Source organism: Zychaea mexicana (assembly GCF_025766255.1).
Source record: "Zychaea mexicana strain RSA 1403 chromosome Unknown BDB00scaffold_126, whole genome shotgun sequence".
Lineage (NCBI taxonomy): Eukaryota > Fungi > Mucoromycota > Mucoromycetes > Mucorales > Lichtheimiaceae > Zychaea > Zychaea mexicana.
The window spans coordinates 1-22889 of record NW_026516789.1 but is presented as its reverse complement, the minus strand read 5'-3'; the positions used below and the strand labels follow the sequence as shown (position 1 = coordinate 22889).

General features: G+C 45.3%; 6 protein-coding genes across 6 annotated transcripts; 4 read left to right on the top strand and 2 right to left on the bottom strand.

The window, feature by feature from the left end:
- Positions 1-411: 411 nt before the first annotated feature.
- On the top strand, positions 412-2469 carry BDB00DRAFT_851794 (uncharacterized protein). Its single transcript, XM_053125534.1, has 6 exons — positions 412-557; positions 697-987; positions 1170-1372; positions 1453-1551; positions 1641-1718; positions 1824-2469. The coding sequence occupies exons 1-6, from the start codon at positions 491-493 to the stop codon at positions 2226-2228; spliced, it is 1143 nt and encodes a 380-aa protein (XP_052974018.1). The 5' UTR covers positions 412-490; the 3' UTR covers positions 2229-2469.
- Positions 2470-2719: 250 nt separating this feature from the next.
- Positions 2720-4636, bottom strand: BDB00DRAFT_885084 (isocitrate dehydrogenase, NAD-dependent; the record flags this gene model as incomplete). The annotated part of the gene is made up of 9 exons (XM_053128380.1): positions 2720-2791; positions 2920-3075; positions 3182-3256; positions 3343-3422; positions 3502-3602; positions 3683-3816; positions 3893-4300; positions 4416-4487; positions 4577-4636. The coding sequence occupies 9 exons, from the start codon at positions 4634-4636 to the stop codon at positions 2720-2722; spliced, it is 1158 nt and encodes a 385-aa protein (XP_052974017.1).
- A 3255-nt stretch (positions 4637-7891) lies between these two features.
- Positions 7892-9842, top strand: BDB00DRAFT_878112 (uncharacterized protein; the record flags this gene model as incomplete). The annotated part of the gene is made up of 3 exons (XM_053127700.1): positions 7892-8263; positions 8325-8602; positions 8687-9842. The coding sequence occupies 3 exons, from the start codon at positions 7892-7894 to the stop codon at positions 9840-9842; spliced, it is 1806 nt and encodes a 601-aa protein (XP_052974016.1).
- Positions 9843-10569: 727 nt separating this feature from the next.
- BDB00DRAFT_851777 (uncharacterized protein) lies at positions 10570-13669 on the top strand. The gene is made up of 8 exons (XM_053125533.1): positions 10570-10805; positions 10925-10963; positions 11080-11188; positions 11296-12386; positions 12486-12578; positions 12659-13005; positions 13161-13337; positions 13406-13669. Exons 1-8 carry the CDS (start codon positions 10769-10771, stop codon positions 13619-13621), a joined length of 2109 nt encoding a protein of 702 aa, XP_052974015.1. The 5' UTR covers positions 10570-10768; the 3' UTR covers positions 13622-13669.
- Positions 13670-15326, bottom strand: BDB00DRAFT_851772 (uncharacterized protein). The gene is made up of 7 exons (XM_053125532.1): positions 15101-15326; positions 14805-14999; positions 14696-14725; positions 14454-14613; positions 14217-14330; positions 14118-14127; positions 13670-14034 (listed from the first exon to the last, which is right to left on the bottom strand). The coding sequence occupies exons 1-7, from the start codon at positions 15225-15227 to the stop codon at positions 13939-13941; spliced, it is 732 nt and encodes a 243-aa protein (XP_052974014.1). The 5' UTR covers positions 15228-15326; the 3' UTR covers positions 13670-13938.
- A 972-nt stretch (positions 15327-16298) lies between these two features.
- Positions 16299-20451, top strand: BDB00DRAFT_878109 (phosphoribosylformylglycinamidine synthase; the record flags this gene model as incomplete). Its single annotated transcript, XM_053127699.1, has 2 exons — positions 16299-17297; positions 17365-20451. The coding sequence occupies 2 exons, from the start codon at positions 16299-16301 to the stop codon at positions 20449-20451; spliced, it is 4086 nt and encodes a 1361-aa protein (XP_052974013.1).
- Positions 20452-22889: the final 2438 nt, after the last annotated feature.

Sequence of the window (22889 nt, the reverse complement as noted above, 5' to 3'; positions counted from 1 at the left end):
ATACCCAGATTCTGCATTACGGGTCTTTACGTCATAGGTTATCATTTATGTGCTACCCGGTCTGGTCTGAAGACTTAGACTCTTCAACCTTTTTACTTCAAACAATGTTTCGAGATTACATTGCTATATTGCCTCAGCTTGTCCCAGTTAATAATGATAAGAAGCAGTAACATAGTTACTTGATTGGATGGCTGGTGTGCTAACTTTTCTTTCCTACCAATTAATTTAGTGCTAATTACATAGTTAGCACCGACACCATAGCAATACATTAATCCATCTTCAAAGCGTCTTGTCTGATCAATATTTCATCGGTTCGGACGAAATGTGGGCGTACAGTATCTCAGATACGTGTATGCGCGGTCATTGAAAATTGATGAAACACCTAGAGTAAGTTCGCCTTCAACCCCTTCACTGTAACGTGTTCAAGTCTCTTGTTTTCTCGGGTCCTATATTTTACTTTTCATTCCAAACCCACCGAACGAGCTTCAACATGAAAGCACCAGTGAAATTAAGCGGCCTCGTTCTTAGTATACTCTCTGCTGGCACCACCGTGATGGGTAAATTTCAAAGCACCGTGCCCCCTTTTCTTTCTTTCTTTGGCCAGTTTTCCCCGTCAGTTTACGTAAATTCAAAAAAGAAGGTGGAAAAGCATAACTCATGACGACAAAACCGTGTTATTTTTTCTTTCTGAAATAGCACGGTCCGCCGTGTACATGGCGTCCAGCAATGACCAACCTTTGGGACCCATTGACAAACCCACAATTTCTTTGGATGCTTATTCCGTGGTCATGTCACAATTGACTGATACTGCTGACACACACCCCGTTATGCAATGGAAAGATGCGTACCAACAACAAACATTCGAATCTGTGCGTGGTGTATGGAACAACCGCGATGCATGGCTATGCCATGAACAAGATGACGTGTTTGAACCCAAGCTTGATAGTATCTTGTATGTTATCGTATCTGGCGTCGAGCAACCTGAAGGTAACAAAAAAATTGCTTTTGTTTTTGACGTTTTATATTATACCGTATAACAGAAAAAGTTATATGGCAACCTCCTCCAACAACGGCAACGGTTCTATGAATGGAATGGACTACGAATAACGAAGTAAAACCGGCATTGAATGGTTAAATGAACGATGTATTCTTAACATGATTAATCATAGCCATCTTGCCTGATCCCGCATTCTATGTATCTGAGAATCATGCTCATGCGTTCAAGGATGTGGCCAAGGATAACGTCGAATCTGTCTCTGCTAGCGGCCGATCTGCTACAGCACTCAAGCACGCTTCATCATCATCATCTGAAGAAGAACTTATTGAACAATTCAAAGAAGCGTTTGGCGATGTATTTGATTTGGACGAAAAGGTAAAAATAAGAAGACACCATCAACAAGTAGAATCTGCTACAAGATAGGAAACGTCTCAAATCATAAAAACAACAATTAGGCAGACAAGTCGTTTGCTACCGAAGTCATGCATTTGAAGAGCATCGTTGCTGATGCCAAATCAAACGCTTTCTCCACGATCCGTGTTAGAGGATTAAAGGTACAAATACGTTTGAAACGACGAAAAGAAAAGGGAGAGGATGCCTGGTGGAGTGATAATGAATCTGACATAGTCTTGTTTTCGGGTAGACTTTGGCAAAGGAATATGGTGTAAAGTCGACGCAATATACCGAGGGTGAGCGTATCCTGAATGAACTCTTCCAAAAGGTAATGCTGGTTTAGAGATCCTTGAGAAGCACGAGTGGGGTGTAGGGAGGCGATTCCTATATGAACTTGTGTTAACGTAAAAAAAAACCCACCTTGGGTTCAAAGACCGTGATACCCGAATTCCTTGAAGGCGAGAAGCGACGTGCGCTTGTGTCTGTTGTTCTTACTCCTGCCAAGCATGCTGTTTTCCGCAAGCGTGCTCTTCCCGAAACTGATGTCTGCTACAAGACCGAGGACGACTGCATCAACGGCACCTCGGGCTGCACGGGCCGTGGATCGTGTGTTGCTGACAGCAACGATTGCTATTCGTGCCAGTGCAAGGCTGCTTCTTTCCAGGGCGAAGCATGCGAGGTTGAGAATGTGGTTGCCGACTTCCAGCTGTTGTTCTGGACAGGCGTCGCCCTGATCATCTTGACGACGGGCTCGCTGATGTTTGTTTACCAGAGCGGCGGAGGCTCGGACAGTGAGGGTGTCATGATGGTGCCTCAGTCCTTGCCAAAGCAGGACTAGAAAAGATTAAAGTGCACACGACTGATGTGGTCTATGTACACAGTACTGTATTATCCAGAGACAAGAAAAAAAAAGTGTGTTATCTGAATTAAAGTTGCTCCCTTCTGTTATACCATATCCAATCAAATGCCGTGGGATTGCGTGAGTCCGCTGGGTCCAGTCGTCTTCCCGGGACGTTTGTTTGGTGGCAGTGACAGCTACTGCCACAGCAAAACGGAATATAAAAGAAAACGATAACACAGTGTTATCTTCCTTTTTTTATTATGTTTTTGTTTGATTCTAAGAAATTGCACACACTTTGTCTAGATGATTGTTAAGGCTTTTTTTTCCCTCAGCGATATTTGATACGCAGGTTACACACATTGAGGAGAAAAAAGAGAAATATGATGTTCACCCCACTATGTTTAATGGGTATGGAAAAAAGGGTCGAGATAATAAAGAAGAGAGAGAGAGGAAGAGAGTTTTGGCTTTAAGCATGGCTTAAATTATATTTACAGCTTGTTGATGACAGCGGCAGTGAAGTCCTTGAGGCTGCTGTTACCACCCATATCAACAGTTCTCGCCTATACCATCAGCCGTCCACCCCAAAAAAGAAAAGAAAGACGCGCCAAATAACGCATAGTGTCACACGCGGGAAAAAAAGTCAGAAAAAAAATTATGGTTTCAAATATAAAGAAAAAGAGAGACTTACGGTGTTGGACTGGATGGTGTCGTAGACAGCACTGGAGATTCTGTTGGCATACTCATCCAAGTTGAGGTGTCTCAACATCATGACGGACGAGAGAAGCATGGCAGTGGGGTTGGCAGCGTTCTTGTTCTGCAAGTCAAGACCCACGTGGCGACAGCCCTGTTGACATAATCATCCCAAAATTATAAACAAGGGTCGGTTTTAGTCCTGGCTTAAACTTTCTACTCCCTTCCCCCATGAAAGAAAAAAAAATATAGAAACTTACGGGCTCGAACATTGCGTATTCGCGACCAATGTTGCAGCCAGGAATCAAGCCAGGGCCACCAATCAAACCAGCGCCCTACCAAGTTATCCGTTGTAATCAGTACCAAGTAGCAGTGCTTAACAATCCATCCTCTGACTATTCTGACTATGAGCGATACTTACGACGTTGGAGACAATGCTACCGTACAAGTTGGGCATGACCATGACGTCGAATTGCTGTGGTCGGGAGACGAGCTGCATGGCTGTATTTGAGAAACCAGGCAGTTAGATATTAGTATCCATATTACACTTTAAACAAACAAAGCGAGATGATCAACTTGCCTGTGTTGTCGACAATCATGTCGTTGAACTGGATGCCATGGTGCTCGTATTCCTTGGCAACGTCACGGCAGGTGCGCAAGAAAAGACCATCCGCCAACTTCCTATTTTCGTCCATCTCCATCCAGTTAGCACATGTCCTCCACAAGCACCACCTGAGATCCTACCATCGCTTTTCTCTTACATGATGTTAGCCTTGTGAACGGCAGTGACCTTCTTGCGGTTGTTCTTCAAAGCAAAGTCGAAAGCGAAGCGAGCAATGCGCTCAGTCTTTACGCGGGTAATGATCTTGAGCGACTCAACGACGCCAGGAACAGACTACATCAAGAACAACTAGTTATTTTTCCCCTTCCATCTCGTTTTCCCGTTTAAGCAAGCTACTGATATAACTAACCTGATGTTCCAAACCAGAGTATTCACCCTCGGTGTTCTCACGGATGATGGCAATGTCAACATCGCTCAAACGGGAGGGGACGCCCGGAATGTTCTTGCAGAGCGACAACGAGGCATACATGTCCAAGTCCTTACGCATGGTCACGTTGAAAGACTTGTGGCCGAGCTTGGAGGTCGGAGTGAACAGGGTACCCTTGATACCAACCTTGTTGCGACGAAGCGAGGCAAGCGACTCTTGGAAGAGGGCCTCGTCTTCCGAGGTCAAGCCAGAAACGTCGTATTGCTCGAACTCGATGGGAGCGTCGGCAGCCTTGAACACGTCCTTCAAGGACACGGACATCTCTTGGCCAATGCCGTCACCGGGAATCAAGGTGACAGTGTACTTGCCGCCGTACTTTTTGGGGAAAATCTAAAAGGTAGAAGAGGAAGCAAAGGCAGGCAACGAGGGTGGTTAGCCTTTGGTTGGAAGAGAAGGCGTAACGCGCTGTGTTGTTTCTCATACTACATTGACAAGATTGACTTACGTTCTTTTGCTCGGCAGGTGCAGGGGTGGGAATGGCAGTGCCGGTCTGCGAGGCAAACGAACGGACGGCATTCTATTTTAAACGACAGATTCCAATGAATTAGCACAGTTTAGGGTTTAATAGCAGTAGCTGCCACTACCACCACCAGGAGAATAGCTTACCTGCTTGAGGGCCGAGATAGTGTTCAGGGTGGCGGGTCTGGCAATGACTTTGCTGAACATTGTGAAGTTTTGTGCGGGTAAACAAAGAAGAAACGGGAAAACGCTGGCTCGGGTAGGATTAAAATAATAACCCGTCAGCGTACTGTATTTTTCCTGTCACGCACCAGCCACACAACAACACATGAAATGATACTTACGTCTTCCGAGCTCGAGCCATTTCAAACCCACACCATTTGTCAAACATGGTGTTATAAGTTTATGTTGATCAAGTGTAGCCTGACACCATTAGTAATCACAAAAAAATACGATAAACAAGAGAGTATAAGAACTTTGGGAGGACTTAACTCTTTGAACAACGAGTCCCTTTGCTATTTCGGATGCCATCAACCTTTGTTGTACATGAAACAAGAGAAGGATGAAAAAAGAAGAGGAGAAGTAAGGCCGCCAACGGAAAGAGGACACACAACATAATAAATGTGGTGATGACGAGGAGAGGATTGAATGATAGGCATATTTGGAACGAATATAGTGAAGAAAGAAGAAGATGGATGCCGGTGATGAAGATCGATTTCTTTTCAACAGGGGTCTTTCAGTAGTTTATCGCATGATCTTCGGAAACCGGATGTCCCATCACTAATAATATATCGTTGAATCTATCACTGATGTATCAGATAGTATTGCGTCAAGGATATACTCAGCAAGAAAGTTATTCATATGGCATACTATGTATATACAGAGTTCAGCAATAAGGAAGCACAAGTATACTATATGATTCCCTCATGTCACTATTGATATCAATGATGAGCCCCAAACTTTCCGTTTTATCACAGCTGGTAAAATATTGCAACTGGCACTAAAATATCACTGATGTGGGTGACCTTCTGATGATCCTCAAAAAAGTCAATCAGTCATGGAGTGACAAAAGTAATCGTTTATCGATTTATTAAGCAATCTGGCCGGTCCAAAGTGCGCGTGCAAAGTGGACAATGGAAGAATGGAAGTTTGACTACTGTATCTGCTTGCAATTTTCGAACGAGGTGAATTTTCTTTGGTGGAGGACCTTCGCGTCCGATTTTATTAAGCGAACGAGGTCACTATACATGCTCGTTACAAAAATAACTGCAGAAGACGGACGTTGGGTTGTCGGCCTCGGTTCAACACAGGATCAGCTGGTCCTTCTATTCAATGTGCTAAAGGCAAATCATCAATAAACAATCCCTTTCTTCCCTGCATCTCTATCTCTCGGCGCGAATTTCGTCGAAGTCGTTTATCATCGGTTTTAAACCTTTTGATCTACTTTTGTACTACCTCATCACTGTTCATTAAGACATTGTATCTCTGCCAACTACAGGCGTTGTATCTCTGTCCTCCTCGTTTATTGAGGTATGGATTAGTCGTTTTTATTTTGTTTCTATCATTTTTGTTAGTATCCCCTTTGACTATGTACCGTTGTATTTTCGGGTAGTGCGACAATCTTTTAAAGGTTCTATTACAATAAGATATCCAAACTAGGATTCTGGAAAATTAGACTTTCGTTTTTGAACAGCAAAAGTACATATGTCATTGGTATATATAAGGGCCGATATCACTTACTTATCACTTGGCGAATCACTAGTAGCGAGCGGGCACCGTCAACAAGGAAATCGTTGACAGCAAGCGTTGCAGGCATGTGACATGTTGCATAACATTTTTTTTCCACGGTTTAGGAGCCTCAAGACGGTAGCAGGCCTTAGCATACTATATTGTCCAGAAACTTTCATTTTGCTCTTGATGCAGCTCAGATTTAATGTAAACATTTCTGTTTTTTGCGAAAATTAAATGTGTGCTAGGTTGATATAAGAACACTCGCCAACGGGACAATGATTGTATGTACCTCAAGCGCAATAATATGCGTTGTCTGAGCATGATGACATGTGAATATATGTCCTTTAAAGTTGATCGCAACAGGTCTTCCTGTTGTATATCAAATATTTTTATTGTATTATACAGCTGTAAAAACAATGGAGTTCCGATTCTGTTTAGCTTCAATGCGTTTTGTTTGTTTGCAAGCTTTTTTTGTCAGTTAATTCGACCATCCAAACAATGAGGAGTTGGTCAAGGAAGCATTCCGAAAATAAGGGAAATACTTTCGAAGTGACTGTAATTCAAGCAGAATAGAAGTACTGTACAGCTTTTTAACATACATTTTTGCAATCGTTAGTCACCGTATACGGGATGACAAAAAGAAGGGCATTATACTTTAGCAAACTATATATGTTTTAGTGTTTACTTTATTGGCTTATTCGCCAATAGTAGCACAACAAGCATTTTATGCTTATGTTCATCGGGTTAGCAAAATAATGCAATGAAAACAAGCATCTTATACTATTCTTAATCATATACTTGATAAGTTAATGCATGGCAATAGCGAGGAAAGGGGTCAAATCAGCGAAGATGGGCAAAACGACTAGCGACATATTCCTGTTTGAGATGGATACATCATGACCAGACCCCAATATTCGAATTTTTCCACCTGCTGCTACCATAAATGTAGCTAGAATTTGTGTACAGGATTCTCTTACAGCGTTAAACCTGTACACAACACGTACTATAATAGCGTATATAGCTGTGAATTGTTTTGATGGCATGTCAGCATCCGAATAGAGTGTATCATGAGCGTATGATAACGACAGACTTCCACCAGCCAACAAGCGGAAGTCAAGAAGAGTATGAAGCTATTGTAAAATGATTTCCTGTAGTAGCCGTATATATTAAATCATCGCAGTATGATATGGAATTTTTCCATGAAGCAGCCGAGGTTCTTCAACAGCAACCAAATTTACAGGACGAGCATGTATACCAATATCTATTGGACCACATCGATGCAGACATACCACATGGTTGGCCTAAAAACCAAAAGGAATTGGCTGTGTATGTGTTTTCTCAAGTTTGGTATCTTGTCAAAAATCCCTAATATAACGATATCGTCGGATCTGCTACTGTCAACAAAATCAATACTCGGATACAAGGATTGGATGAGTGTGTCTGAGCCACAATCGCCGCTTTCGTTGAACGAGAGCAAAGGAGAATTAACTCTTATGAATTAATTATGACATAAACTATTAGACGTTATACATCAATAATTTATGTTTAATTTGTATGAAGCATCTATGTTTCTAGCAGAAATATTACTACTAGGATTTTCAATCCAATTTAAAAAGAGTTCATAAGAGTTTCTTTTTAATAAAAATCTATTTGCTCATTTATAAATATCTGTAATAGTTATAGTGCCGCTACTAGATCACAAATGCCTAAAAAACTAATAGCAGGTCTCCTATGGTGTCATACTATCTGCCAAGAAATCTCGAACAGCGCCGTTTAATCCAAACAGTCCATCTTACTTTGGAGCGTATACCCTACGACATTCAGAATGCAGTCCAGAATTTGTTTGCACAGTACACACGACAGTACGGCGCCAGAGGGGTCGTGATTCCAAATGAGGATGTATTTGGCCATCATATCGTACTTCTTGACGTGATTGTCAAAAGATGGGCGGTATATTTTCAGCGTTTCGTCAACCAGGCTGTCGCAGCCACAGGTCAGCAGTTTAGCTTTGCTGAAATTCTCGGATTTTATTTCCAACTTGACAACAATGACGTTGTTTTACAAGGAGGAGTTTCTGCGTGGAAACAAGGCGCTTGGTCTCCGGTACCGTTTTTTGTCAATCCGCGAAAAAGCATTTGTAACTGGACAGCGTGTAAACATTCAGCCCACTGGTTATCGCAAGGACCTAGCAAAAACTATAGTCGACATACAAGGAAATGTACATCCAAGATACACATTCGCACAACTGAACACCAATGGTGTTAAACTCTCGTACACAGTACGCGATTGGAACAAAGCAAAAGGGCATACGGGACAGCGGTTCAAGTTCTTACCAGAGATACGGAAATATCGTCGTAGATTTTTGGAAGAACATGGTCTTTTGGAAGACGCTGATCTGTCACTGTATTACCAAGCTGTAATTGGCGTTGATCTTGGTCGCCGGTACGCAGCAGCCTTTTTTTGACTTCCTATGAAAGAAACGAGGCAACATCTACTATACAGTCAGAAAATGGATATATATGGAAGCCCAACGCCTGTAATACCCTCTGATCATACCGGCGAGCATCACGGCAGCGGCAGCAGCAGCAGCAGCAGCATTGCTTCAGTAACCACACTGCAAACAGAAAGCGTGCTATCTATCGGAGGGGAAGACGTGGTTATGGCTAGTCCTGAACCAGGCGAGGGGCATCTCGGTGATGATACACACCCTGGTGTACAGTTCGCAGTATCATCATCTGAATTGCATGGCCGTAATCGCCAAAATAAACGTTGGTTACAACGAAGGAAACAAGTACAAGGAATACATGAACTCGAAGCACGACTTTCTTTTGGCAGCACGAAATCGACGTATCAAAATGCATTACAGTATATTCGACAATGGCAAAACAACAATACTGGTTTGGCACTAAATACTTTTAACTCTCAAAAAGCTGTTCTACACAAACAATGGGACACTCGAATTTCAATCAGCTCTGCATTTGACCATGCATGCGGACGTGCACTCAACCTTTCTCGAATATCGGCGACAGCAGCTACTCGTGCCGATTGTTTTAACCACATCAATCAACGCAAAGAGCGTCGGCGCGAGGAGGAGCAACGACAACTACAACATCATGCTCCACGATCAATTGATCGGGGTGGTCGAAGGGTGCCTCGTGATGAACTGCAACTGACACGAAGACATCGACAAGCAGTAAGACGCCAACAGAAAAGACTTGACAGGTTGCGAACAAATACGGATCGCCGCATCATGATAGGCCTTGGTTTAGACGGGATGATACAACAAACCCCACTGGGTGAGCTTGCATCGATGGATACCAAACTGGCCAATCGTCTTATGATCAACACCCAAGCAAGAAATAATGTTGACGTTGTACGCTTAGACGAATACAACACCTCGCAATTTTGCCCTAATTGCACACAGAATGGGCAACAATCGCGGTTACACTATTTGAGACGCAACAACAACAACAACATTTGCGGGTCCTCCTCTGTGACGCTTGTGGAAAGTACTAACATCGAGATGGAAGTGCCGCTCATAATCAAAGTCACTGTATCGCTTCTGTCCTGCAAGATGGTCGCAGACCACCCCAGTTTATCAGACCTTCAAGGCGGCTTTGAAATCCATGCAAAAGCGTCTTTATTTTTCTATTGTCCGCTGAACAATCGCTTTGTCAGTTAAGAACCCCAACCCCTTCTTCTTTGTCTCTCTCTCTCTCTCTCTCTCCTTCTTAAGTCTATCTCTCATGCATATATTTTGGATCCGTGGAAAAAGAACCAAGCAACACAAAAGTACCACCACTGATTCTAAATGTATCGATCGGACAAAGGTGGGTTTCTATATGTATTTGGAAAAAAGAAAAAATATAGGGTCAACCAAAATTGTTGTTATGTTCGCCGTAATTACTCCGAAAAAGAAACGGCATTGGTGGATTCTATTTGATATAAACGTACCTCTATGGAAGAAGTAGATGTGCGGATAGAACGAAAGGGTATAATAATAATGTTGTGAAAACAGACAAAGGTCCTTGCAAAGAAAAAGCCAACTGAATTTTTTCTCCTTCCGCACGCTGTTGACGGGATTTGGCGGCTAATATCTCATCCTGGGCGACTTTTTTTTTTCGTGTGCGACCGTTTTAAGTGTCGGTCCTAATTATCCTGTATACTGGGCTGTAATATATAAGTAGAAGAGAGGAGGGAGACAGGGTGTAACCGTCTGTGGTCCCTGCGGAAAGGAGGGGGGCTTGCCTTTTGAATAGAGTAAAGAAAGCTGCTGATAATGCATCTTCTTCTTGACGCTTTCATTGCCCTTTTGAATGATCGCATCGCGCATACACAAGGCGTGTGTGTATCCTTTGGGATCTCATTCTTCTGCTGCTGCCGATTGTGCCCCAATACTAATGCACTCACAGAAATTGTAGCAGCATGCGTGGTGTCACCAAATAAAAGTGAGGAACATGTGCGAGAGATCTTTAGACGCTCTCAGTCGATCCGCTCTACACAAACAATAATACACACACTCTCTTTCACTCCACCCACACTCTTTTACCACACACCCACAAGCACTCTTTTTTCTTTCCTTGTTTTCATCTCGATCGACCATCGCCCATGTCTACAGCAACCGATGTCGACGTCGCGACTAATGGCAAGTTCTGCTACTCCTTTATTTTTATCCTACCTTTCTTTCTTAGCCTATCCTTTTCCTTGGCTATTATAAATATGTATATGTATGCTCTCATAATAACATGTTCATTTACATTCTAGAATGGGTGAAAAAGATTCACTTTGAGAACCGCGTGGATAGTAAGTTTAAAGGCTCATGATGTTGTATGCTTACTAGCACTGCTACCTATCATCGAGAAGTTAGCAATACAGCGAGTTGTTATTATAAGCACTAACGCCCGAGTTCGTCTTGGTAGTCAATTTGCAGCTGCCTGCAGCGGACGGCGAGTCAGCCAAGATAGAGATCCCGGAGCTACCTTCGTTCGATAATAAGCTTGGCTCGATTGATTTACCGGGAACAGCAACGTACATATCCACCGTCCCAAATGTATTTTTACTCTGCAGCATTACTATCCATGTTTGATCCTAATCTGTATCTGCCCGCATGTGATACTGCGTATACTTTCTACTAGACAACAGCAACACCAACGAGCTCCGCCCTCCTCGAATAATAATACTACACCAACATCCGATTCGTACCTGAGTGCTATTGTATCATCCTCCTCGTCTGCTGCTGCTGCTGCAAAGCCAGCCGCATCATCGCCATCCGCAGCACCAGCAGGCTGTAGTGGAGGCGCTGACTGTACATGCTACAAATGCCAACGACAGAAACGACGAGCAAGAGGAACCGCAAACAATAAAACGGCTCCCGAAACAACGCCGATCACAAAAGCAAAGGCGACAGTAACACCTCCTCCTCCACCTCCTCCTTTTCAACCATTGTCATCATCTCCTCAGAGTACGACGATCACGAATATCGTCTCAAGAAACGTCCAGCCATTGTCCAAAAAGCCATCCACAACAAGCTTTGCTTCTTCTCAACCAGCCACCACCACCAGAGTAGCAGCAGCACCGAAATCGGTCAATCATAATCAGCAGCGACAATCACCTTCGAAACCCAGCAATAGCAAACGTGCACAGGGTTCAATTTGTCGACGCAAAACACCCAGCATCAAATCATATGAAAAGCATCTTCCTCGCCCAACCTACTCTGCTCAAGACAGCATCTATCGTATGATAGATCCTACAGCATCACCCGCACCTGCCGTTCATGGCAATGTGAAAAAGAGCGATTCACAGCACAGCAGTGTACAATCGGACCACAGCAGTGTGACGACGATGAACACGACGACGACGATGACTACCTCGACCGTCGTCCACCAACAAGACGGTTATCAGATTTCATGGAAAGACGACACGACGGGTGACGATCTCTTGAACTCATTAAAGACGTTTCAGACCATTTTTGCAGAACAACCGGGTGAAAGTGCAGCTGGGTTGTCGGATCTGTTGGAAGTCCGGGCCCAAGAGATGAAACGACAGCGTGCAGAGCAAGCGGCCCATTCTGGCAACAGCAATCTTGCGCTATCGGAGGAGGAAGAGATGGAACCTCCAGCGGGCCAAGTACATACACTAAAGTACCGTCGAGGTCCACCCCATTATGCACTCACACTGTACCATACTATGAAGATGAGAGGACCCGGCGAACGCAAAGTTGCTTATGGTGAGTGCGGGCTTTTGCGATCTAGCGGTTACACAAGCACACACACACAATATAATGTGTTGCATTGAAGCTTACACAAACCGATATCCTTGTGATTAGACACGGCGTTCGACCATTGTATTCGTGCCAACAGCGGGCTGTCTGGCTGGATTAAACGGCAATCAGAGCGGGAGCCTCCAAAGCCATTACAAGGTATGTTCTTTTTTTTCTATACCAAAGCAGCGCAGTGAGTCGAATCACCTGACACTGAACGACACTAATACTTTGCATAGATTACACGCCGCGCCAACCAAGACGCCCTGTTAAAAAATCAATCCTGCGACCCATTATACCCGGATTAAAGCACAAGACGACAACAACCGACGATATGTGGCATAAGATCTCGTCCTCAGAAAACCCTGCACCCGCATTGCCGCCGAGCAATCCATGGAACAAGCAAGACGACGAGAACACGACAGGCATTACACCTACCGATGTCTTGTCAGCCGCACATGCTCTATTGCCTAATCAGTCGCCTGTCGTGCTTCATGATTCGCTGAGTCGGACCAATGTGGCTGCCAAGCCGTATGATCATGTTGATACCCCGAGCAGACCGATTCCGAACCATCATCATCATCATGTAAATGATTCTTCTTCTTCTTCTTCTTCTACCCGTTGACACTACTATCTTAGACACACATTACACTCGATCTGTTGTTACTATTATTACTATCATCTTATATTTGTGCTATTAATATTAAAAAACATATAACGTATGGCTGAACCAATGCACAGCGAGCAGGATCTGAGCGTGGCGATGCTGCCAGCGTCTCCTCAATGAGTGTGGATGGAGATTCCAGTACGAGCAAGGCAAGCAGATCTGGCAAGCTATTTTCCTCCTTTGCTAAAAAGTCATTACGATCGCGTAGTGGCACAGTGACCTCTGCGAAATCCCAGACGGAAAGCATCAAGGTAGTTAGAGCTACTATTTCTATAAAGTGCTTTGTTTAATTTGATATCTTTTATAAATTATATCACAGAAGCCATCATCATCATCTTCACCGGTAGCTGATTCCATAGGATCCAAGGAGCCAATGCTACGGCATCACCAGCATCAAAAGGAGTTAGATTCTCTTTGTTCTATTATGCCGCATGTTGAACGTCAAGTGCTTGCCCAACACCTGGCAGATGCAGGGGGTGATTACATAAAGGCGCTAGGATCATGCAAGCAGGCCGTTGCTGAAGGCAGATTGTAAATGAAAGAAGAAGAAGAGGAAGAAAAGATGTAATTATATTTATACTAGTATTTATATATGTTGAATACATTAACAATGTCTATTTACTTGTGTATGTGTGGTTTTAGGGAAGATATGCTGGGTTGAACGTGGAAAGAAAACAGAAAAAAGGGAACGGTGTAACGGTATGGGTTTGTGTAGATCAGGATAAGTATGACTTTGTACGGATGACGGGTGTGTGGTTTTGGAATGGAATCAATAGTCGAATAAAAAAGGTGGTTCGTGTGAGGTCGGTGGCAAAGAAATTGGAGACAAGCGGGGTTTTGGCTTTTGCTGTTTCATCGTCGGATAAGCGTCAAGAATTCTTCTCGCGTCTTTGGGTTACTTCGGAAACATCCCATCATGCAACTAGTTGTCGTTGAACTGCCAGGTTTCTATAGAAAGCAAATCAGTAACACTACGCAAACAAAACGTCATCTTGTCATAGACAGGCTATGAAACTATCAAAGTCATGTACCTGTACACCACTACATGAACGAAAAGACACGTTATTAGCCCTTCTGAATATCACAGCCGTCCCATCTTCTTATCATATAAGCCAAGAGCCATCACTTACCGCATACACATGCACATGTGAGATGCTTCCATGACCACGGCGACGCCCTGTGGTTGCAAGATTTCCATGAGCGCAGTGGCAATCTGCTTGGTTACTCGTTCCTGTACTTGAAGTCTGTCACGGGAACAAAGCAGAAACGGTGGGATCGTGTATGTGAGATGCGTGAGAAAAAAACAACAGCAGCACTTGAGAGATATAGAGAAGGGACCTTATCACGATAAAGACCCGGAAACATACCTTCTCGTGAACATCTCGGCAAGACGTGCCAGCTTGCTGAGTCCCACCACGCGACGGTTAGGAATATATCCGATGCTGATCTTGCCAGTGAAGGGGACCATGTGATGCTCGCACAGCGAGAATACGTCCACATCCTTGACAATCACCATCTCGTCGTGATCTGGAATAGAATCACACACACACAATCATCAATACCATTCCTAACTGCTGATTTCCTCCGCTTGTATATGTAATTAATGTACCTTCTTCGAAAATAGCTTCATTCACCACATCTATAATTGGATGCATCACAATGAGGATTGTTTAGCCCAACGCACATGCATAAACCGACATCCCACACCTTGTGCATACCTCGGATGTTCTGTTCATAGCCCTTTGTGAAGAACATCAATGCCTTGGCATACCGCTCAGGTGTCTTGAGCAACCCCTCTCTCTCTGGATCTTCACCAATGCATGATAAGATCGTCTTTACTGCATCCGCAATCTTGGCCTGTCTGTCCTCTCGTTCTTTCTCGGACTCATCTCTGCGAATTTTAGCGCCTTTGCCTATTTTGTTTTGTGTGTTTGGAAGAGATCCATTGTCAATATAACTTTCTTTGTGCAAAAAAGATAACAATACAGAAAAAAAGAGAAAAATGAAAACCTACTTGGCCAGCTCATTCCGTCAATATCGACAGGGCTGTCTTGTCTCACAATGAACGATCGGTTTGACATGACAGACGACTGGGACGGCGACACTGCAGGAGCCTTGGTTTCGTCTTCGAAATAGGACATTTTTTTAAAGTTGTGTAGAAAACGAACAAGATAGTGTGGAGAAAGTAAGAGGGGGCGGGGGAACAAAAAAAAGTTTGGCAGGAACAGGATCTTTGAGGAGAAAGAAAGAAAGAAAAAAAAAAGAGATCGGACTGTGACCGGAAAGTAGGCAATTGAGTCATTTTGATTGGATCGCTTGATTGTATTTTCGCACGGATCTTGGGCTGGCTTTCTTGTAACCGTTCATAACCCTGATTGGGTCGATTGTGTAGGAAGAAAGCAGCACGACTTGGGAAACGGCCGAAAGAACGATTTGCGTTATTAGCGAACGTTTGATTGGTTTGAATAGCTTTGCCACGGGTTATATGTATTAATGGGGCTCAATGGGTTGGGATTCTCGGGTAGCAGTAGTAGTTGCGAGTGAGTGATAATCTGATATTAAAATCAGCGGTGCTGATAACCCTCGACGGACTTCTTGACAGCATATTCCCGCACAGACACAGACAGCTTCCTTTGATTTGTTAATATTCGTTTGATCGCTAGCTTGGTAGTAGGTGCTCAACAAACCATGGGTACTCTCTATGCATACAGCATAATACTGTCTGCAGAATCTCGTAAAGTCATGCTCCTGAATGGAAAAAGCCAGTAATGTGACTGACAACAAACAGGGATAATCTTCAATGAAATATAGAACTATAGGATGTGCTACTACGTGCCATTGCAACCGGCGTCGCTCGACGATATATCAAGTATACAAAAGCATCGCAGAATATGTGAGCTGGCTGGAGAGAAAGCACCCCCTGTCTAACACAGTATGCATCCGCGGATGGGGATGGTTATGCATACATGCACCTCTTTGAAAGCTTAAATGGTAGGGCGGGGTGGCTTTTCATGCTGCCATCATGTTGAGTAATGCGAGACGGCTTTTCTTGCTCGCCCAGCTGAGATCTCTTTTGACTTTCCGCCTTATCGAAAAGATCGACAATTATCCCAGTCAATTTCCAGCACTGCCCAACGCATCCAGCACTCTTCCCCCCCCACATACACACACACTCTCTCTCTCCCTCTTAACAACTACAAACCAACCACACAATGTTGGTGTTGCCTGGTACCTCCGCGCTCTCTGACTTTAAGAGCAAGAGTATCCTCAAGGATATTCAACGTCACGTTCCGTCCGTCGGCAGCATTGCTGGTCTGTTTGTCCACTTTGTCCAGCCGCGATCCGACGAAGCCAAGGTTTTGTTGCAGAACGAGTCTTCAGCAGAAGAGCAGGGCAAGATTTTGAAAAGTCTTTTGCACTATGGCAACAACCCCATTGCCGACGAGGCCGCTGCAGCCATTGCTCACTTTTTGGCCACCAACTCGCAACCTGCCAATGCCACCGCTGTCATTGTCGTTCCTCGCGCAGGCACCATTTCGCCCTGGTCGTCCAAGGCTACCAACATTGCCCACCTGTGCAATCTTCAAAAGGAGGTTGAACGTATCGAACGCGGCACAGCATTCCTGGTTACCAAATCAGACGGTTCGCTTTTGACAGCAGAGGAATTGGCCACGTTTGCTGATTTGTTGCACGACCGCATGACACAGACCATCAATACGCAGTTGCCTCAGTCTGAAACTGTGTTCAAGCACGGTACGCCGGCTCCTTTGACTGTCGTGGAACTGTTGGGTCAGGATGGTATGGAGAACGCGCAAGTGGCTCGTGAAAGGCTCGTCAAGGCCAACACAGAATTGGGCTTGGCCTTGGCTACGGATGAAATCGATTACTTAATCTCGGCCTTTGTTGGCAGTGGCGACGCTTTGCGACGGAACCCTACCGATGTCGAATTGTTCATGTTCGCTCAGGTCAACTCGGAGCATTGCCGTCACAAGATTTTTGGTGCTGACTGGACCATCGACAACGAGCACAAACCCCATTCATTGTTCGGCATGATCCGCAACACCCACAAAGTCAGTCCCCAGTACACTTTGTCAGCTTATTCCGATAATGCTGCCGTTTTGGAAGGTTTCAAGGCTACGCGTTTTGCCCCTTCGTCTGCATCCAACAACTCGTACGAGCATTTCGAGGAAGATGTGCATTATCTTGCCAAGGTGAGTTATCTCCTTTCTCTTCAAAGGATGAATAGAATAGACGAATACTAAAGATCCTTTTGCATAGGTTGAAACGCATAACCATCCTACTGCAGTTTCTCCTTTCCCTGGTGCATCGACTGGATCTGGTGGTGAGATCCGTGATGAAGGTGCTGTAGGTCAAGGCTCCAAGCCCAAGGCTGGTCTCGTTGGTTTCACTACCTCCAACCTGCTGATTCCCGGCAACGTTCAGCCATGGGAAACTGACTTTGGCAAGCCTGGACACGTTGCCTCCGCATTCGACATCATGATGGAGGCTCCTCTTGGTGGTGCTGCTTTCAACAACGAATTCGGCCGACCTGCCCTTACGGGCTATTTCCGTACATTTGCCGAAGAAGTTCCTGTCACGGAAAACACAACCGAAGTGCGCGGTTATCACAAGCCCATCATGCTTGCCGGCGGTGTCGGCAGCGTCCGACCTGCCCATGTCTTGAAGAAGCCCATTTCGCCCGGTGCGCATCTGATTGTGCTCGGTGGCCCTAGCATGTTGATTGGTCTTGGTGGTGGTGCTGCTAGTTCCATGGCATCCGGCCAAAGCAGTGCCGATCTCGATTTCGCCTCTGTTCAACGTGATAACCCTGAAATGGAACGTCGTGCTCAACAGGTCATTGACTTTTGTAATGCTCTTGGCGAGGATACCCCCATCGAATCCATCCACGACGTTGGTGCTGGTGGTCTTTCAAACGCTCTTCCTGAAATTGTGCACGACAGCGACCTTGGTGCTGAAATCGAGCTTCGCAGCGTGCCTTGCGACGACAGCAGCATGTCGCCCATGGAGATCTGGTGTAACGAATCTCAGGAACGCTACGTCCTTGCTGTGTCACCTGCCAAAATTAAGGTTTTCGAAGAGTTGTGTGCTCGTGAACGATGCCCTTACGGTATTGTCGGCAAGGCAACCGCCGAAAAGCGTCTCGTTGTCAAGGACTCGTTGCTTAACAACACCCCCATCGATCTCCCCATGCCCGTGCTGTTTGGCAAGCCTCCCAAGATGTCGCGTGTCACCGAAACCCGCAACCCTGTCCGCGTGCCATTTGATTCAAGCTTGAAGTCGTACTTGCCTCAAGCTTCGACCGTCACCGATGTCTTGACCGAGTCTGCTTCGCGCGTTCTTCAATTACCTGCTGTTGCATCCAAATCGTTCTTGATCACTATCGGTGATCGATCCATTACTGCTCTGGTCGCTCGTGATCAATTCGTTGGCCCATGGCAGGTTCCTGTTGCCGACGTGGCTGTCACTACTACTTCGTATGGTCAGGACATCATCACTGGTGAAGCCATGGCTTTGGGTGAGCGCACCCCCTTGGCGCTTCTGTCGCCTGCTGCATCTGCTCGTATGGCTGTTGGTGAGACCCTGACCAACATGGCTGCTGCCAACATTCAAGACATCGGTCGTATCCGCATGTCTGCCAACTGGATGTGTGCTGCCAACCACGACGGTGAAGGTGCTGGTCTCTACGATGCTGTTCAGGCCGTTGGCCTCGATCTGTGCCCAAAGCTCGGCATTGCTATTCCTGTCGGCAAGGACTCCATGTCAATGAAGATGAAGTGGAACGAAGAAGGCAAAGACAAGGAAGTGACTGCTCCCTTGTCGCTCATCGTTACAGGCTTTGCTCCTGTCATCAACAACCACAAGACCTTCACCCCCCAGCTCCGCAACGTCGAGGGCACCGTTTTGGTCTTTTTGGATCTTGCAAAGGGCAAACAGCGCTTGGGCGGCTCTGCACTTGCACAGGTCTACAAGCAGATTGGTCACGAAGCTCCCGACGTCGAAGACCCTATTGTGCTCAAGAACTTTTTCAACGCCATGCAACAGGTCAAGGAAGGCGATGTCAAGAACAGCCTCGTGTTGGCATACCACGACCGATCAGACGGTGGTTTGTTTGCCACGATTTCAGAAATGTGCTTTGCTGGCCATGTCGGTGCTCAGGTCCAACTCGACGAAATTGTTCAGAACGGCGATGTCGTTGCTGCTCTTTACAACGAAGAATTGGGTGCTGTTGTGCAGGTTGAAGAGTCTCGCTGGAACGAGTTTGAAGCATTGATGTCTGGCGCTGGTGTCTCGGCGTACAAGATCGGTACTGTTACCCCGCACGACGAGCAGGATACCATCTCCTTCAACTTTGGCAAGCAATCCGTGTTTGCTGCCAGCCGTGTTGAGTTGTTCCGCACTTGGAGCAAAACTTCTTATTTGATGCAAGCTCACCGTGATAATGCTGACTGTGCCAAGGAGGAATACGATAATGTCTTGGATGCCAGCGACCCTGGTATCAGCTACCAGCTCACTTTCGACCCAGCTTCGGATGTCACTGCCGGCTTGACCCGTCGTCCTCGCGTTGCGATCCTGCGTGACCAAGGTGTTAACGGTCAAATCGATATGGCCTTTGCGTTCCATTTGGCCGGTTTTGAGGCCGTCGATGTTCACATGACCGACATTTTTTCGAACAAGGTCTCCTTGAAGGACTTTGTTGGTTTGGCCGCTTGTGGTGGTTTCTCATATGGTGACGTATTGGGTGCCGGTGCTGGTTGGGCCAAGTCTATCCTTTTACATCCTCACGCTCGTGCCGAGTTCTCGCACTTCTTCAACGAACGAACCGACACTTTTGTCCTTGGTGTGTGCAATGGCTGTCAGTTTTTGAGCAACTTGACTGAACTGATTCCTGGCGCTGCATCATGGCCTCGTTTCATGCGCAACAAGAGCGAACAGTTTGAAGCTCGTGTTGCCATGGTCGAGGTACAAGAGACCAACAATATCTTTTTCGATGGCATGGCCGGATCCCGATTCCCGATCGCTGTCGCCCACGGTGAAGGTTATGCTCAGTTCAAGTCTGATAATGACTTGGCTCAATTCAAGCAAGACGGATTAACTGCAGCTCGCTATGTGGACAACCATGGCAAAGCTACAGAACGTTACCCATACAACCCCAATGGCTCGCCGGAAGGTATCACTGCTGTCCAAACTCCTAACGGACGTGTCTTGGCCCTGATGCCTCATCCTGAGCGTGTCGTTCTCAAGGAAAGCAATTCGTGGTATCCCACCGAAGAGAACTGGGGACAGGTTGGACCTTGGCTCCGGATATTCCGCAATGCCCGCAAGTGGGTTGGCGACAATTTCTAGATCAAATTCTTTATTACAACAAGCACACATATTAGTTCTGCATCTATTTTCCCCCCTTGATTTCTTTTTCTTCCTTCTCATTGCATGTTTTTCCTTTCTTCCTCTCGTATATTCAATTTGTGATGTCATGCCTAAAAAAGCGCTTAACACATGTTTATCTATTGATCGGTGTATATTTGCTTACTGTTCGGTTAAGCCAGACGTCAGTGCTGCCCAGTGGACTCTGATGAATCGAGCGTCGCACATTACATGTTACACTGTCTTTAGAGCATCTGCAACTGTGACTTTAATAAAGCGACTGCAACTGACAAATTTTTCGGACTAAGTAGAAGTTACGACTTGAAGGTGTCACAGTCCGTTCTCTGCAAAGATTGAACGGTTGCTGAATAATTGGGTGAATGCTTCCTTCTTCTCTCTCATGATTGAACAACACTACATTTACCAACTTCGTTGCCACGAACATCGTGCTTCATAGAGGCATGATCTCTCAACAGCTCGTTACCGATTACGAAGATCGAGAAGCAGCACGTAAAAAGCCAAAGAAACCCCCTTCGACTGACGGAAGTTTATTGATCGTAACCGGCCCCTCTTCGAAAAATTACTTATGGACGATTATCTCGCGCCTCGTCCTCGATATGATGCGGTTTTTCTCAGAAGCAGATATCGCATGAGCCAACAGCTATTTGTGTCTGTGATGCACGAGCTGGTAATTAAGTACGAGTATTTCCAGCAAAGGCCAGACGCAACGGGTGAATTGTCGTTCCATCCGTTTGCTAAAGGAACTGCAGCAATTCGCATGCTGGCGTATGGTGGTCCCGCCGATGCAGTCGACGAGTATCTCAAGATGGGCGCATCGACAGCCAGACAATCGCTACATCACTTTTGTCTGGGCGTTATTGAATGCTTTGGCGACAAATACCTGCGTTCGCCAAACGAAGAAGACCTGAAAGAACTGCTTGCGGTTGGAGAGAGACGAGGTTTCCCGGGCACGTTAGGATCCATTGACTGCATGCATTGGGAGTGGAAAAACTGCCCAAAAGGATGGGAGGGCATGTACTCCGGAAAAGAAGGCAAAGCAACTGTCATCTTGGAAGCTGTTGCCTCCCATGACTTGTGGATATGGCACTCATTTTTCGGTGTACCTGGTTCTTGCAATGACATAAATGTCTTGTACAAGTCCCCTGTTTTCGATGATGTGATCCACGGTCGAGCGCCATCTGTCAAGTACACCATCAATGGTAACGAATACGACAAGGGTTACTACCTGGCCGATGGTATCTATCCTACTTGGTCGACTTTGGTGAAGTCGATTCCGGCACCTCAAGGAAGAAAAGAACAATTAAATGCTTAATGATAGTATTAAGGTTATCTTCTATCTCAAACATACATCTAAATATTGCTACAATGTATGTAGTACTTTGCGCAAAGACAGGAATCAGTGCGCAAGAACATTGAACGCGCTTTTGGTGACCTCCAAGCACGCTTTGGTATCATTTGTCAGCCTGCACGTGCCTGGAATGTGGCGAACCTCAGCAACATTACGCGAGCTTGCATAATTTTGCACAACATGATCGTTGAGGACGAGCGTGCAAGATACCCTGGTCGCATTGCTCTTCACTCTGACTACGATACGAGCGAAGATTATAGTGTCGCGCCATCTTTCTTGCACGGAGACATTGGCGATGATCACGTCTACCTCTCGCGTCTAAAAGAGGTGCGTGATGCTCATGCTCATAAAACGTTGCGCACAGATCTTATGGAGCATCAATGGCAAGAATATGGCAACACCATGTAAAGCCATTTAACATTCTCCATATCTTTTTAGTATATCTTTCATTCGTCTTCTTCCTGCTCATACTTCTTCATGACGGCTGCTTGCTTCATCGCGAGCCAATTAGAGTGCTTAACACTTCTTTAACGTATCAGCATAGGTACAATCGTCCTTGATTGTTTGGCATAGGGGAGGGGTCTGAAGGGAAGAGAATGCGAGACGAGAAAAACGCTGACGGATGTCACATCGTTTACTCTGTTGACTATTTTATCATCACAGTGTTTGTATTATGCTTAGTTTCTACACTACGTACAGTACTGCTATTGACAAGATGGACACAAATTACAGATATATCATGTTATATACATTAATAGCTGAATAAGTAAAATCTAGTTAGACTTTCGGCGTTTTGGGCCTTCTACAGCCGAATTATTGCTTCTTTCGCCTTTGTTTTTAATCCTGCTTTTCTTAACAATCGAAAATTCGCTGTCTTGATCCCAGTGGTACGAGATGCGCTCGTTGACGGCCGGCTTCTCTTTTCCATTCTTTACAGCAGCTTTAGCTTATTTTGCCGTTAGCTCATCAAAACCCTGATGACGAGCCAGCTTAGCATGCGATCGATATCAATTCTAACAAGTTACAGTGAGAGTAATGAATACTTTTTTTC